General features: G+C 46.2%; 1 protein-coding gene across 3 annotated transcripts in view; it reads left to right on the forward strand.

Moving 5' to 3' along the window:
• The window catches only part of GLRB (glycine receptor beta), a 268016-nt gene that overhangs the window by 92574 nt on the left and 158297 nt on the right, over positions 1 to 17145 (forward strand). For all 3 annotated transcript variants that reach the window (XR_013607195.1, XM_078676982.1, XM_078676983.1), the window contains exon 3: positions 16132 to 16238. Coding sequence is in view for 2 of the 3 variants with exons in the window: in XM_078676982.1 (XP_078533108.1) it covers positions 16132 to 16238 (107 nt within the window). In the remaining variant the exon portion in view is untranslated. The remainder of the gene's footprint in view (positions 1 to 16131; positions 16239 to 17145) is intronic.

Below are 17145 nucleotides of genomic sequence, written 5' to 3' on the forward strand. Positions count from 1 at the left end.
AACACAGCACAGCAAAACACAGCACAACACAACACAGCACAGCAAAACACAACACAACACAGCACAGCAAAACACAGCACAGCAAAGCACAGGACAGCACAGCAAAGCACAGCACAGCAAAACACAGCACAACACAGCACAGCAAAACACAGCACAGCACAACACAACACAGCACAGCACAGCACAACACAACACAACACAGCACAACACAGCACAACACAGCACAACACAGCAAAACACAGCACAGCAAAGCACAGCACAGCAAAACACAGCACAGCATAGCAAAACACAGCACAGCAAAACACAGCACAGCACAGCAAAACACAGCACAGCAAAACACCGCACAGCAAAGCACAGCACAGCAAAACACAGCAAAACACAGCACAGCAAAACACAGCACAGCAAAACACAGCACAGCAAAGCACAGCAAAGCACAGCACAGCAAAACACAGCACAGCAAAACACAGCACAGCAAAGCACAGCAAAACAAAGCACAGCACAGCACAGCAAAACACAGCACAGCAAAACACAGCAAGCACAGCAAAGCACAGCACAGCACAACCAAGCACAGCACAACCAAGCACAGCACAACCAAGCACAGCACAACCAAGCACAGCACAACCAAGCACAGCACAACCAAGCACAGCACAACCAAGCACAGCATAACCAAGCATAGCATAATAAAGCACAGCGTAATAAAGCACAACAAAAAATAGCATAACAAAAAATAGCATAACAAAAAATAGCATAACACAACACAACAAAACATAGCATAGCAAAACAAAGCATAGCATAGCAAAACACAACACAACATAGCATAGCATAACAAAGCATAGCATAACAAAACACAACATAGCATAGCATAACAAAACACAACATAGCATAGCATAACAAAACACAACATAGCATAGCATAACAAAACACAACATAGCATAGGATAACAAAACAAAGCATAGGATAGCAAAACAAAACATAGCCTAACAAAACATGGCATAACAAAACATGGCATAACAAAACATGGCATAACAAAACATGGCATAGCAAAACATGGCATAACAAAACATGGCATAGCAAAACATAGCATAGCAAAGCAAAAGATAGCATAGCATAACAAAGCATAACAAAGCATAGCATAGCATAACAAAACATAGCATAGCATAACATAACAAAACATAGCATAACATAGCATAGCATAACAAAACACAGCATAGCATAGCATAACAAAACACAACATAGCATAGGATAGCAAAACTAAACAGAGCATAGCATAACAAAACAAAGCATAGGATAGCAAAACAAAACATAGCCTAACAAAACATGGCATAACACAACATGGCATAACAAAACATAGCATAGCAAAACATATAATAGCATAGCAAAACATAGCATATCAAACACAACAAAACATAGCATAGCAAAACAAAGCATAGCATAGCAAAACAGAGCATAGCATAACAAAGCATAACAAAGCATAGCATAACAAAACATAGCATAACAAAACATAGCATAACAAAACATAGCATAACAAAACATAGCATAGCAAAACAAAGCATAGCATAGCAAAACACAACACAACACAACATAGCATAGCATAACAAAGAATAGCATAACAAACACAACAAAGCATTGCATAGCATAACAAAACAAAGCATAGGATAGCAAAAAAACATAGCATAGCATAACAAAGCATAGAATAGCAAAACAAAACATTGCATAGCATAACAAAACATAACATAACAAAACATAGCATAGCAAAACAAAACATATCATAGCCTAGCAAAACATAGCATACCAAACACAACAAAACATAGCATAACAAAACATAGAAAAACAAAGCATAACACACACAAGCACACACACACAACCACACACACACAACCACGCACACATAACCACAACCACACACACAACCACAACCACACACAACCACACACACAACTATCTATCTATCTAGCGCCCTCACTCTATCTGTCTATCGATCTATCGCCCTCACTCTATCTGTCTATCTATCGCCCTCACTCTATCTATCGGCCTCAGTCTATCTATCTAATCGCCCTCACTCTGTCTATCTATCGGCCTCACTCTATCTAATCGCCCTCACTCTACCACCCTCACGCTATCTATCGCCCTCACTCTATCTATCGCCCTCACTCTATCTATCGCCCTCACTCTATCTATCGCCCTCACTCTATCCATCGCCCTCACTCTATCCATCGCCCTCACTCTATCCATCGCCCTCACTCTATCCATCCATCGCCCTCACTCTATCTATCTATCGCCCTCACGCTATCTATCTATCGCCCTCACTCTATCTATCTATCGCCCTCACTCTATCTATCTATCGCCCTCACGCTATCTATCTATCGCCCTCACGCTATCTATCTATCGCCCTCACGCTATCTATCTATCGCCCTCACGCTATCTATCTATCGCCCTCACGCTATCTATCTATCGCCCTCACTCTATCTATCTTTCTATCGATCTATCGCCCTCATTCTATCTACTTATTTAGATACTGATCGCCATCACTCTATCTATCTGTCTAGCTATCTATCGCCCTCACTCCTATCTATCTATCTACCTATCTATCTCGCTCACTCAATCTCTCTATCGCCCTCCCTCTATCTATCTATCCCACTCACTCTATCTATCTATCCCACTCACTCTATCTATCGCATCACCACAGCATCACTAAGGGGCACAACAACATCACTATGCGCTACCACAACAACATCACTATGCGCTACCACAGGATCATTGAATGCCACAGCATCACTAGTCTCCACCACAACATCTCTCAGCCCCACCACAGCATCAATCTGTGCAACCATTTACCAACAACTGGGTCAAATATGATCTCTCAATGTTTCAAGCTTTATTACAAATGTCACAAAAAGAGGTTAGTATTTCACTTCTGTTCTTGGATTTTCGTCACAATAAAATACACTGAACATATTCTTCAGAAAAGTTATTTACAAAAGTTTAAGCTATTGCCATTATAAATTACAATAACTTTTATTTAAGTATTAATTATTAAAAAAATTCAAAGCCATTGTTATTTGTAATATCAATACATCTAAGTCACGTGAATACAACACATATTGCATTACAAATGCTATAGGTGTCACAAGTTATAACTATTGGCATTGTAAATGACAAAGCTATTATTTTTGCTATTTTCAAAACCAACACATATATAACAAATGTGTCATTTACAATACCAATAGCTCAAACTTTCCTAATGCGAGACCTTATGCATTGCAAATGCTTGTTCTACAATGGAGCGGTCGTTCCAGTCCTGAAGGTCCTTCGCCTGCTCGGTCTGATGGCTTCTTGTATTCTGTTGGTCAACCATGCACGCTGGCACATGAGGGCGCTCCAGTGGTGCCTCCGTAGGCAGTGGTATCAGCACAACGGAGATCTTAGGGAGTCAGTGAGGATCTCCAGAGAAGCTGCGGCGGATCTGATTTGGTGGAGCGTGGAAGGCAATCTGTCTCAGGGAAAGCCTTTTCATCTGCCTCCATCGGTGGCCACAGTGATAACGGATGCATCCACTCTAGGGTGGGATGCTCATCTGGGGGATCTGGAGGTCAAGGGTCTTTGGTCTCCAGAGGAAAGGTTGCTTCACATCAACCTTTTAGAATTGCGGGCGATACGTTTGGCGCTCAAGGCTTTCCTCCCTTCCCTTCACGGTCCGTCAGTCCAAGTCCTGACGGACAACACGACCGCGATGTGGTACATCAACAAGCAGGGAGGAGTGGGGTCGCAGTGTCTTTGCAGAGAGGCTCTGCGTCTCTGGTCCTGGGTTCAGGACCATCAGATTTGTCTGATGGCAAATCATCTGGCCGGATTGTTGAACGTTCGTGCAGACAGTCTCAGTCAGCAGTTCTCTGCCGACCACGAGTGGAGGCTTCACCCGGATGTGGTTCACGACATCTTTCGGATGTGGGGGACTCATCGGGTGGACCTGTTCGCCACTCACGAGAATGCTCACTGCCCGTCATTCTGCAGTCTCCAGTATCCGATGCAAGGAGCCTTGGGGGACGCGTTTCAGTTGAGTTGGAGAGGTCAACTCCTTTACGCGTTTCCTCCCATACCCTTGATTCCTCGGGTTCTGAGGAAGATTCGACAAGACCGGGCCCAAGTCATATTGGTTGCCCCGGATTGGCCAAGAAGGGTGTGGTATACAGATCTTCTCCACCTCTCCTCTCACCCGCCGCTCCGTCTCCCTCTCAGGGCAGACCTCCTCTCTCAGATGGAGGGGCAGGTTCTACACCCCCACCTCCAGACATTGCACCTTCATGCCTGGAGATTGAACGGGACAACCTGATTTCTTTTTCCCTCCCACCTGACGTTGTGGATGTCATCTTGTCAGCCAGGCGTGACTCCACTAAGTCCATCTATTCTTATAGATGGGCGAAATTTGTCTCGTGGTGTGGGGAAAAATCTATTGACCCTTTGAGAGCCCATTTGTCTGACGTTCTCCAGTTTGCCATTTCTCTGGCTCAGCAGGGTATTGCTGTTGCTACGGTGAAAGGTTATCTTTCTGCGCTGTCAGCTTTTATCGGTTTGCCTGACCAGCCCTCTCTTTTTAAATCACCTGTGGTTTTAAGGTTTTTGAAGGGCCTCACTAATAAGTTTCCTCCTACCCCTTTTATTGTGCCTCAGTGGGACTTGAATCTGGTATTGACCTTTTTGATGGGTGCTCCTTTTGAGCCTCTCCACAAATGTCCCATGAGGCTTCTTACCCTGAAAAGTCTTCCTCGTTGCAATAACTTCGGCAAGGAGGGTAAGTGAGCTTCAAGCTCTTAGTTCCAAGCCCCCTTTCTTGACCATTCATGCTGATCGAATGGTTCTCAGGACCAGGGCTGCTTTTCTGCCTTAGGTGGTAAATCCCTTCCACCTAGGACAGTCTATTACTTTACCTACCTTTTATCCTCCCCCCCCCCCCTCACCCTTCTAAGGAGGAAGAGAGACTGCACCGTCTGGACCCTAAGAGGGCGGTGTCCTTTTACTTGGACAGATCCAAGGACTTTCGTTTGGAAGACCAGCTCTTCATTGGGTTTGCTGGCTGCAAGAAAGGAAGAGCGGTCCATAAAAGAACTTTATCGAGATGGATCGTCCTCTGCATAAAGATCTGCTACTCTTTGGCCGGTAAGGAACCTCCAGAGGGTATAAGGGCTCATTCTACAAGGGCTAAGTCTTCTACCTCAGCATTGGCTAGAGGTGTTCATGTTGAGGATATTTGTAGAGCGGCAACTTGGTCTTCCCTCCACACTTTCGCGAAGCATTACTGCTTGGGTTCCGAGGTGAGGAGGGACGGTCATTTTGCTCGCTCTGTCCTTCAGGATTTCCTGGTTTAGAAGAGTGGACACCCTCCTCCGGGAGTGGGGACTGCTGTGGGACTCTATTCACAAGGTGAGGAATCCACACGGCAGATGTATCTATCAGAAGAACAAGTTACTTACCTTCGGTAACGCTTTTTCTGGTAGATACAATATCTGCCTGTGGATTCCTCACTTACCCACCCGCCTCCCCGTTGTCCACTCTTCTTTACCAGAGTTACTGTAATGTAATGTATATATATTATGTTGTCAGGGTAATGTTTCAATTGCTTTCCTGCATTTGCTTAACACTGTGTGTTTTGCCTTGAGTATTGTGTACTGTGTATACTTTGTATATTTCCACTGTCATTGGTCCGTCCGTGTGCCTCGATGGCACGGAAAAAAGGGCGGAACTGATGTCATCATGCCGGCGTGGGCCTATTGTAGGCGTCGGTGACGTCAGCGGAGTCGCGAGCGAGGTCGTGTCTCTATGACGTCAGAGTCCACGTCGGCGCGAGGCTACAAAAAGAATTTCCGAATGTTGCTGACGCAAGGGGATATTCACAAGTTGAGGAATCCACAGGCAGATATTGTATCTACCAGAAAAAGCGTCACCGAAGGTAAGTAACTTGTTCGTCTCGCTCAAGGAAGAGGGACAGGTCTAGGAGTAGACACAGGTCCTCCACTAGGTCCAGACATCGCCATAGGAGGCATAGGTCCAGGTCTCGTTCGACCTCAAGGACCCGTTCATATTCACCTACATTGTCGGACTCACCGGAGACGAGGGTGTCTCCTATTGATGACATTGGCACGTTCCAGGAGGTTCTCCTGAGGGGGGCGGCGAAGTTGGGGATCAAGGTGTCAGCTCCTACACCGACGACGTCTGTGATCTTCGAGACTTTGCACAAGAAGCACCTGTCTTGCCCTCTACTGCCTTTGGTGCCCGGACTGGTTGAGCCTGCGGAACAGCTGTTCCTTACGCCAGCGGTGGTGAAAGCCGCTCCCTCCAGGCTTCTCAAGAAATACAGGGCGCCAGACTCGGACCCAGCCTTTCTTCGAATGGATCCAGTGCCTGATTCGGTGATTGTGATGGCGGCTAGGAAACTACATGCTACCTCCCCGTCCTCCACTGTACCTCCGGATAAGGAAAGCCGCTGGATTGACTCAGCTGGAAGGAAGGCATGTGGGACGTCTTCCACAACGTTGAAGGCCTCCAGCGACTCAGCGTTACTGGGACGGTACGACCGTGCGCTGTGGGATTCCATGGAGCAGTTCGCGGACCTTGTCCCGCGTGACAGGAAAGAGGACTTCATGGAAATTGTCCAGGAAGGGATGCTGGTCTCGAACCAGGCCATCAGCGCTGCGGCGGACATTTCCCTGTTGGCTGCGCATGGATACTGCCACGGTATCAATCAGCGACGCCATGCTTGGCTCCGACTTACGTCGCTCAAGCCTGAGGCGCAGCAGCGAGTGGCTAATCTGCCGTTTTCCGCAGAGACTTTATTCGGGAAACACGCAGATGACGAAATGGCCCGGATGAAGGCCGAGGCCGAAACCCTGACGGCTGTGGGCTTGGAGAAGCCCAAGGACAAGAAGCCCTACCGCCAGTTCCAACGACGGTTCGGGTTGCAGGGTAGAGGAAGAGGGCAGTCTTCTGGGCAACAGCAGCAGCAGCAGCAACAGCAGCAGTACAGAAGGCCCTTCCAAAAGCGTCAGAGGGGTAGAGGTGGACAGCAGTCCTCTACCGCGAACAAGGGTCCGGCCGGGTCTCAACCCTGAGCGGTTACTTCCCCTTCATCCGTTACCCGCTCCGGTGGGGGGGAAGCGTTCAATTTTTTCTGGCAGAGTGGAGAAAAATTACTCCGGACAAGTGGGTGCTGAATATTGTTTGCAATGGATACAGTCTTCGGTTCACCAGCCCGCCTCCATCAATCTCTCCGGTCAGCTCGCAGTACCAACTGCGCGAGCTCCAGGCGGAGGCAGACATCCTGTTAAGGAAAAGGGCGATAGAAGATGTACCTCTGTCTCAAAGAGGGAGAGGTCTTTACTCTCGGTTCTTTCTAGTCCGCAAGGACAAGAACGAGTTCAGGCCCATTCTGGACTTGCGACAGGCAAACAAGTGGATTCGCAGAGAAAAGTTTCGCATGCTGTCGTTGCATCAGATCTACCCTCGGCTGCAACGAGGAGATTGGATGTGTGCCATAGATCTACAGGATGCATACTTCCATGTGCCCATTGCATACAAACACAGGAAGTTTCTGCGTTTTCAAGTCGGCACCAATCACTATCAGTACACGGTGCTTCCATTCGGGCTGAAGTCTGCGCCCAGGACATTCTCGAAATGCATGGCAGTGGTAGCGGCACACCTGAGGAAGAACAAGGTGTTTGTCTACCCGTACCTGGACGATTGGTTGATCAAGGCCTCCTCCTTCTCGGAAGCTCAGGCACACTTCCGGAAGACGTGCGTTCTCTTGAACAAGCTGGGGTTGCACATCAACATGTCCAAGTCTGTCCCGGCTCCGGTCCAGTGTATCCAGTACTTGGGAGCCTCCATCAATACGCTGTCAGCAAGCGTGTCTCCTTCGGAAGAGTGACGTTTATCACTCCTTCGGAAGGCTCAGGCTCTCATGTCTACTCCATCCACGACAGTGAGGACGGTGTCTTCTCTGCTGGGATCGATGGCCTTGTGTATCTTCCTGACGCCACATGCGCGGCTGCACATGAGGCCGCTGCAGGAGTGCTTGGAGGATCAATGGGACCAGAGGAGAGTATCTTGGGACGACAAGATACGGCTGTCTCTACATGCTCTCCAGTCTCTGAAGTGGTGGTGCTCGAAGGAGAATCTCCTCAGAGGGGTTCCCTTCCACAAGGACATTCCCACACAGACTATCGTGACGGATGTGTCTCTCCAAGGCTGGGGAGCGCACTCCGGAGACCTGCAGATTCAAGGGACGTGGTTCCCGACGGAGTCCACATACCACATCAATTTCCTGGAACTCAGAGCTGTTCACTTGGCACTCAAGGCCTTTCACCCGTCCTTTCAGACCAACTCTCTGCTTGTTCAGACGGACAACACGACAACGATGTACTACCTCAACAAGCAGGGGGGCTTGAGATCGCGCACTCTGTCGCAGGAGGCGCAGGCGATCTGGTACTGGCTTCTGGCTCGAGGACTGTCGATAACGGCCACCCATCTGCCAGGTGTGCAGAATGTTCAGGCAGACGAACTGAGCAGACTGATTCAGGAAAACCACGAATGGGTCATAAACGACGAAGTACTAGGAGAAGTCTTCGCAAGGTGGGGAACTCCAGACGTAGATCTGTTCGCCACCGCCGAAAACAGCAAATGCCGAGGCTTCGCCTCCAGGTACTACCAGCCGGGAACGCGGGGGAACGCGTTATGGATCAACTGGTCGAACAGCTTTCTGTACGCTTTTCCACCAATTCCCCTGATTCCGGCGGTTCTCATCAAGCTGTCCCAATCCAGGGCGAGAATGATTCTGATTGCCCCGGAATGGCCCAGACAGTGGTGGTTCACGGACCTGCTTCACCGGTCTCTCCTTCCTCACATGAAGCTGCCGTGCAGGCCGGACCTTCTCACGAAGTTCGGGGGGCGGATGGTGCACCCCAACCTCTCGTCTTTGAGTTTGGCGGCATGGCTCCTGAAATAGTGCAATATGGCCATCTGAATCTCCCAGAGGATTGTATGGACATACTGAAGGGAGGCTAAGCGACCTTCCACTAGGACTTCTTATGCTTACAAGTGGAAGAGGTTTTGCATCTGGTGCAAGTCTAAGAACTATGACCCTACGGCATGCAAGGAAGATGTCATCCTTCCATATCTACTACATCTGGCGCAGTCGGGCCTTAATGTCCATTCCATTAAGGTTCATCTGGCTGCTTTGACTGCCTACAGGAAATGCCCTTCACAGACTTCCTTCTTCCAGATCCCTGTGATCAGAGATTTTCTGGAAGACTTGAAGAAAGTATTCCCTCCTGTCAGGCTTCCTTCGCCTTCGTGGGGCTTGAATGTGGTGCTGTCCAGGTTGATGAAGGAGCCTTTTGAACCTATTCATAAGGCTTCGTTGCAGCACCTGTCCTGGAAGGCGGCGTTCCTCGTGGCCATTACGTCGGCCCGCAGGGTGAGTGAAATTCAGGCGTTGTGTTGCCAAGAACCTTATACTGTATTTCGTGCTGCTGAGGTTGTTATGCGTACTCACCCTAAGTTTCTTCCCAAGGTTATTTCTGATTTTCATATCAACCAGACTATAACTTTACCTACGTTCTTTCAGAATCCTTCATCTCCAGCGGAAAGGTCTTTACATTCCCTGGATGTGAGGAGGGTGCTGAAGTTTTATCTGGATAAGACCAAAGATATTCGTAGGTCAGACCAATTGTTCATCAATTATGGTTCAGTCAGGACAGGTCTTGCTACCTCTAAACAGTCCATCTCGAGGTGGATTGTGTCCTGCATATAGTTGTGTTACTACAAAGCTAATAAGACCTTAGGGGGCAAACCTAAGGCTCATTCCACCAGGGGCAAATCTGCCACGACAGCTATGCTTCGTAATGTTCCCATTGCAGAAATCTGCAAGGCGGCCACTTGGAAGTCGGTCCATACCTTTGCTAAGCATTACTGCCTGGACGCTGATGCCAGGGCAGACGCTCAGGTTGGGCAGGCTTCGCTGCGGAATCTGTTCGCACAATAGTGGCGTTATTTCTTCTTCTCCACCGCCGCTTGGTGTGGGGATGTGCTTGTCATTCTATTCACTAGATTATGACTATACACAGAGATCCCCTACTACAGAAGGAGTAGTTTCTGTCCTGTAACTCCAGTTCTGTAGTAGGGGTATCTCTGTTATAGTCATAAGCGCCCGCCCTCCTCCCCGGTGGAGAGAGATATTCATGTACGGAATGCTACAGGTCTGGCGTGTTACGCCTTCAAAAAGAACTGAAAGTAACTTGGACCTGCTATGCATTCTGGGATACTGGGAGAAGGTTCTGGAAGATTCTCTTAAAGGCACAGTATCCTGTTTTGAGCCACATAATGGCAGCCTATGGGGCTTGTCTGTCCAGGTTCTTCTCTCTATCATTCCTGAGGGAGTTTGCTGTTGAAGCAATGGAAATCTGTACAGGCTTTTGCTGTTTTGTGGATTTTTTGGTGGAATTTCTAGTTGAAGTACTGGACAGTGTAGCCTTTTAGGCTGCATTATCTGTCTTTAAATTCTCTCTTAAGTGTCTATGCATTTCTGCATTTTTTGACACTGTAAGAGATTATTTTTGATTGCTCCGGGGTCCACGCACATGGGCGGGACTATTCACTAGATTATGACTATAACAGAGATACCCCTACTACAGAACTGGAGTTACAGGACAGAAACTACTCCTTCTGCTGCCTGCTTGTGTTTTTGCCAGGCTGAATTTGTTCCTGCTTATGTTTGAAAGCTTTTATGTCATGGAGATAGTATCTATGTATTGGCTTAGCTGTGATTTTCTAGGACACTTGTGTACCTTGTTCTATTGTTTCTTGAGGTCACTTTTAGTGAGGGTATGGTTTTCTCCTTTACGTTAAATACATCTACTAGTGCTGGGATTACTGTTTCCCAATCTATTCTTGATTGAATTTGAAGCTTGACTTGAGTTGAATTCTAGGGTGATTGGCATGATGTTGACGTCAAACCATGAATGCATATTGCAACCCCAAGCTTTTCTTGACTTGTCTGGTAGTGATCATCCTTTGTAGCGCATTTATTTCCATTTGCTGAAGGGGAGAGAGTGTGCTGTGCATGTGTTATTTCTCTCTATTTCCTTTCTTTACTTATTTGTTTTTACTATGAGTGTTTACATCTTATTTGTATTGTTGTGAGTTATTGTAACGGTAAAAGAGAAAGGTATGTGGTATCCTGCTCTTCTTTATATTTATTCCTTCGTTTGTGTTATGTGCCCTGCTGCTCAGCCAGTGTGAGTGTTGTCATATAATGTTCATGTGTGCCTGGTTGAGTGAAATGTCAGTTGGAGTGTGCGGACTGACCATCTGGGTTGCTGCTTCTATTGGGGCTGCTACTTCTACTACCTTAAACCTACTATTCCTGTAACCTTAGACGCCTACTTTAATCTGAACTACCTTTTGGATTCACCATAATCTCTGCCTACCCTCATTCTTACGTTATTTCTCTGACACATTATGTTGTTTCAATATTCATGTAGCTTCTTTCTTCAGTTTGCCAGAAAGCTTTCACTCCCAGTCTACTCACAGCAACACAATATTTTTCGGACAGCAACTTCTAAGGTTGCTGCTATGTCATATTGTTACTTATCTTTCTCATAATGTATTATTCCATTCAAGTCTACATTCCTATAGGAAAGTAGGATCTGCTTTTATGGTTACCCCCACTTTTTGCCTGGTGCTATGCTGTTTCTGACTAGTCCGACTGGGACCCTGCAAACCAGAATCCCAGTCTCTTTGCTTTCTCCCGTAAATTGCTTATGGTAAGTACTTGGGTACATTCTAGATTGGATACTGGTGTACCCTTATAAGTCCCTTGTATATGGTACTGAGGTAACCAGGGCATTGGTACCCCAGGAGTCCCCCATGGCTGAAACCTCTATTATGCCACCCATGGGAGATCACTCAAACTGTAACTACAGGCTGGCCATTGCAGCCTGTGTAAGCTGGTGATAGCACCACTTACGAAATATATATGTTTCCCTATATCTGAGGTCACTACACTTAAAACCTATGTCACCCCTAAGGCAGGCTTTTCAATCCTGAAGACCGCATGCTCATTCCTAAGGGTGAGGGTGCCCCTGCATGAGCAGTACGCCCCTACAGCCTCGAGTCCATTCTCCTGGGTTGTAAGCGCATCAGCCATTACAATACATAGTGGGCATGCATCATTACGCGTTGACCATCTCCATACTGGCTGTAATGAACCATGTCATGTTTGGTATCAAACATGTTTGAATTATACCCTCACACCGTAAACAGTGTGGTAGGTATGATTCCATGCACTGTAAAGCTCACCCGGGAGGCCCTCAGTGCTCCTGGGAACCAGTCCTCTAGACCCTGACAGCACAACATGGTTGCTGCCGACCAGAGACCTGATTTTGCCTTCCTGCAGCTGAGCAAAGCTCGAGCGGCGGAAGGCTGAACAATAGGTATCCTGTCACAGGCAGGTGTGATCACCTCTCAGATAGGGTTTAGTATATTGTGGCCGGGTGGGAGCGCTTGCCAGCACCACTCAGTCTACTTGAGGGGCACATTTGGTGCCCCCTTGCATAGTCCAGTTCAAACCATCTCAGGGAGCCGTTGGCTCCAGCTCTGGTGTGAAATTGGACAAAGGACATGGGAGTACCCTCTCCACTGTCCGACCCCTCCCCTGGGAGGGAACCCTGAATCATCCCAACCCTTTTCTTAGGATACTTAAGTACTTGCCTGTAGGTGGGTCCCTAGGTTCGTTGTGGGACAAGATTCATATCGAGACACCACTTCTTCGACCATCTGGGCACTCTGGACTTCGCTGGACCTTGCTCTGGGCTCCAAGACTGCAACTGGGAAAACTCCTGCTGCTCCTGGTCTCATCGTCCTGTGAGTCTGCTGCAACATCAGTCTGTGCCCATGCTCCATACAGGAACCTTCCAAGGCCTGTGGACACCTAAGCCAACTTGAAATGGAGTCACTTCCTGCATCTGCAGGCACTACAACAAAGCTGATCCTGGGCTGCTATGGACTCCCAAAGGCTCAGCAACACAGGTGGTGGTTCTTCACATCCATCGAGGCCTGCCCTGTCCTCTCACCAAGTTTGAGGCCAGTATCCCTCGTTTGAAACACAGAAATGTAACCCCTGTGCACCGCATCAACTTGCTGTTGCAAAGGCTTATTGGCTTCCTTACCCCAAGATCTTCGGGCTCCAAGTAGCTCCAACCTCTAGCATCTCCTGCGACCAAGATCTTTGTCATCACTTGCACCGTTGGACTGCATCTTTGGTGAGCTGCTCAAGGTCCTCTTACGACTCCAATGCCTCTGGCTTGTGGGTCCTTTTGAGGGACTTCTTTGACTTTAGCGGGCTCCACTGATTGCTCGGTCGTGCAAATGGTGAGTCACCTAGACCTTCTGGTCCTGACACTGCACCTTTTTAGTTTTCCATGCTGTTTGCAGTTGCCAAGGCTTATTGGTGCTCCCAACGGACAAAAAACTAAACTCTCGACATGGGACGTGAGACAAAATAAACAAAATAAAATAAACAAAACAAACAAAGCTACTGCCTAGATCCGATAATTATCGGGCCTCTTTTAGAGTCCCCAAATTTTTTTGTAATTCTGAAGCAAACTGGAACAAGCAATAGACATCAAACGGACACAGCAATCATAGAAAAAGATTTCATTTTCTTATTTTCAAGTTTTTAATTACATCCATAATAAATAATCATAACACTAAAACAGAGTCCCACTCATCCCTTCACACAAGGATAGTCATACTCGCATACATGGGGACAATTCATTCATTCCTCTCAGAATACACTCAGGTTGCCAACTGATGATGCGATGACTTGAGTCCCATGGGGACTCAAGCAGGGTAGAGACCAGATAGAACACTCTGGGACTTTCTTCAAGCGCCGAGGCGCGTTTCGGTGTCTGGCCAGGGCACAGTGAGGAGGAGGGGGGGGGGGGGGGACAGCAGCACAAATCTGAAATAATTTATTAGAAAAAACACTCATCAATCAAACTATTTAGGTATTTATTAAATCTATTCAAATTCTAGTCCGATTTAATACTAGAACACATAGTAGGTTGCATAATCCTACAGTCTAACACGGCCATGAGGCAGTAAGCTTCAGAAAAAATATTATTAACAACAATACATAAAATCAGCTTTCACATGAGCCCAGTCAAACGTAGGCGCTTTAAGAGGAAGGAAGACAAGAGCAATAGCATCAAACATTAATATGAAACACAAAACAAACCCAGATAGTGTCAGACATGATCAATATGAACCTTGAGATGCCCCAAGAGCGTGGATCTGACGTGAATGGCTCCTGGTCTTCCACAACGTCACCACCAGGTCTGCACAGCTACTGCTCCAAGGTCACCGTCCACTCTTCTGCAGCAACCGACATCGGTGGGCATTTGTCTTCCATGCCTCCTGAGTTGCATAGACTCTGTCCCCCACTCCTGCTTGCAGGTATTTCTCATCTTGAATCTACCTTTGGGTTCCACCGGACACTTTCACCTTCTCCGGCAGCAGTTTCTTTTTGAAGTCCTCCATTGAGTTCGATGACTGTTTCCGATGCCACTTCATACCTATGCACCAAGCTTCCCTGATGTAGGTATCCTGGTTCCTAGCATACCCACGAGTGGGGTGGCTCTCCAACCTTCTGTCTCCCACGGGGTTTCTTCAGGATCCACTGGGAAGGCTCCTTCTTCATAATTGCCACCCCGACTTACCCATTGCCCTGTATTGAGCCTGCGGTCGTGCTCCCACTCTGCACACGGCCTCCGTGGGGTTCCTGGTTACTTACCTCGTGTGGTTCCTTGGGCCCCCAGCACTTCTAAGTCTTCTGGGTATAGTCTTGTCTTAAGTCGTGGTTCGCATACCATTATTTTAGTATATAGTTTGGTGTTCCCCTGGCAACCACTGTGTATTCGTGCTACTTACCTGTTTATTTGCAAAGTATTGTGTGCATTGTGTATATCTCCGGGTAGGAAATATTCGTAGGTGCTATTGAGTGTCTATATAATAAATACATATTTTTATAAATACACTGTGGTTCTTTTTCACTTAATCTAAACCAGTAAAATTATGCTCTGGTAAAACAAGCTTCTTTACACTCCTTCTGGACTACGCCTGAAGGCTGCTTTCCACAGCTACCACATAGAGCGCTTTCTAAGGTTGTCTGATACTACTATAAGGGTTGTCTGAATTGGTGCAGGGTGCCCACTTAAATAAGTGTGCATCATATACCAAGCCAGATTCATAATTCCCATGTGTGAAGCTCATCCGTAACCTTCTAAATAACATGTTTATTTATTAGCTAACAATGTCTTGAAGTTGAAACCTCTGTATAAATAAGAACTGTATTTTATTTTTTGCACAGCAACTATTTATTGAGAAAAATCAGTTGAAAATGTAAAGATTTAAATAGCTGAATTTACAGTTTCTTACCTCTTAACTTTACTATGTCCGCATCTCAGCACATTAGGCATATCACCTTTAAGTGTGATTGTCTAGTGCAATTTTGCATGAAATGTGAGTTTTAAGTCTCATTAGTTGTGCACAATAATTAAAATTATTTGTAGATTAGCATTTTCTTTTTAATGAACGCTTCCCCACTTGCCGCTAGCTGTTATTTCGTAGGTCTCTGGTGATTTATCCCACCATAAAAGTTGACGAACCACTAGAAAGTGGTAAGATAGTCTTATAATATTTATTACGGATCTGTTTATTAAAAGTTGTTTGCCATAAACTCATCTTTCTAAGAAAGAAATGTTTAGTTACTGCTTCCTCAACCATTTTTTTACTTTGAATAATGGCAGAACTCGTGTATATTTGTTAATAGTAAATTAATGTAATACGTTTAATATATTATTCTCAATAAATTCCCTTCGAAGCAAAACAAAACACCGTTTTTCGAAATTGTAACAAATGCTGGTGTTTTGTTGCGCTGTTTTGATAAGGGCTGCGAGTTGTGCGTGTAATCATGATTAATAAATCCGTTCCTGTTTTAAGAGAAAGTAACTAAAACCTTCAGTACCACAGGTTCGTCACACACAAGGTGACCTTTTTAAGTTATTCTGTTTTTTCTTACAGACAACAGACGGCAGAAGATCTTGCAAGAGTACCTGGTAATTCTACAAGCCAAATCCTAAATAAATTGTTGCTGACCTACGACCCTAGAATTCGACCTAATTTCAAAGGTTGGTGGTGATAGAGTACAGTTTACACAGCCAGTATGTATTTTTTCAGAGGTCGCAATTGTTTGCCCAAACTGTATTAGTGCCCGGAAACACGAAGATAGGTGCTCTCTGCATATTACACGGCTGTTTGATTTACTTTTTTCATTAATAATGACCTATTTAAACTCCGTAGGGCAGAGGATGAGACAGATGGCGAAAGCTCCACTAGTCCATCCGGGGACGTCTTGATTATTTCATATGCCATCTGATTTGAATACAAGAAACCTAAGCCAGAGTACATGAACTATGCCGTGAGACAAAAAATAGGTTGAAGCAGACGAGCAGCTCTTAAGTTTTCCTGAGGGGGCTCCTCGTAATTAGGCACGTCCTTCAACCTCTGTGACATCAGGAGATGTGAACTAACTTAGAGATGTGCTTGTAGTTATGCCACCAGAAGTTGTATATGGTTGAATTGAATCACAAAGGTTGCGAAAGTATCCGCTTGCTCCATATGCACATTGCTCGTCAATGCCTGTGATCTAATTTGATGAGTGCTCTTTTAGTCACAAAATCGCTGTAGCTTTGGCTATTCTCCTGTAGAGAACAGTGTCCATATGATTGTTTTCCATTGTTTAAAAGGTTCTAGCTTCCCTTCTCTGTTTTTCATAATATTGGTTTTCGCCTGACAGTCTCCAAGCATACATACAAGTATTTATGGCTGAGCCTTCTCTCGACTCTGCTATTATGCCATGTATGGCATCGCTAAAGCAAGTATGTCCGCGGTTTATCAGGGTCACTATTATGCCGGTTATTGCCACTGCTTTACAAAGATATACTTCGTTGCATCTTGGATAACTTGGGGCTAGGATTTAGCCGCACTTTTGTTTGAGTAATCCACCATTATGCTAGTAAGCACCACCGGATGCCA

Source organism: Lissotriton helveticus, chromosome 2_1 (genome assembly GCF_964261635.1).
Source record: "Lissotriton helveticus chromosome 2_1, aLisHel1.1, whole genome shotgun sequence".
Taxonomy (NCBI): Eukaryota; Metazoa; Chordata; class Amphibia; order Caudata; family Salamandridae; genus Lissotriton; species Lissotriton helveticus.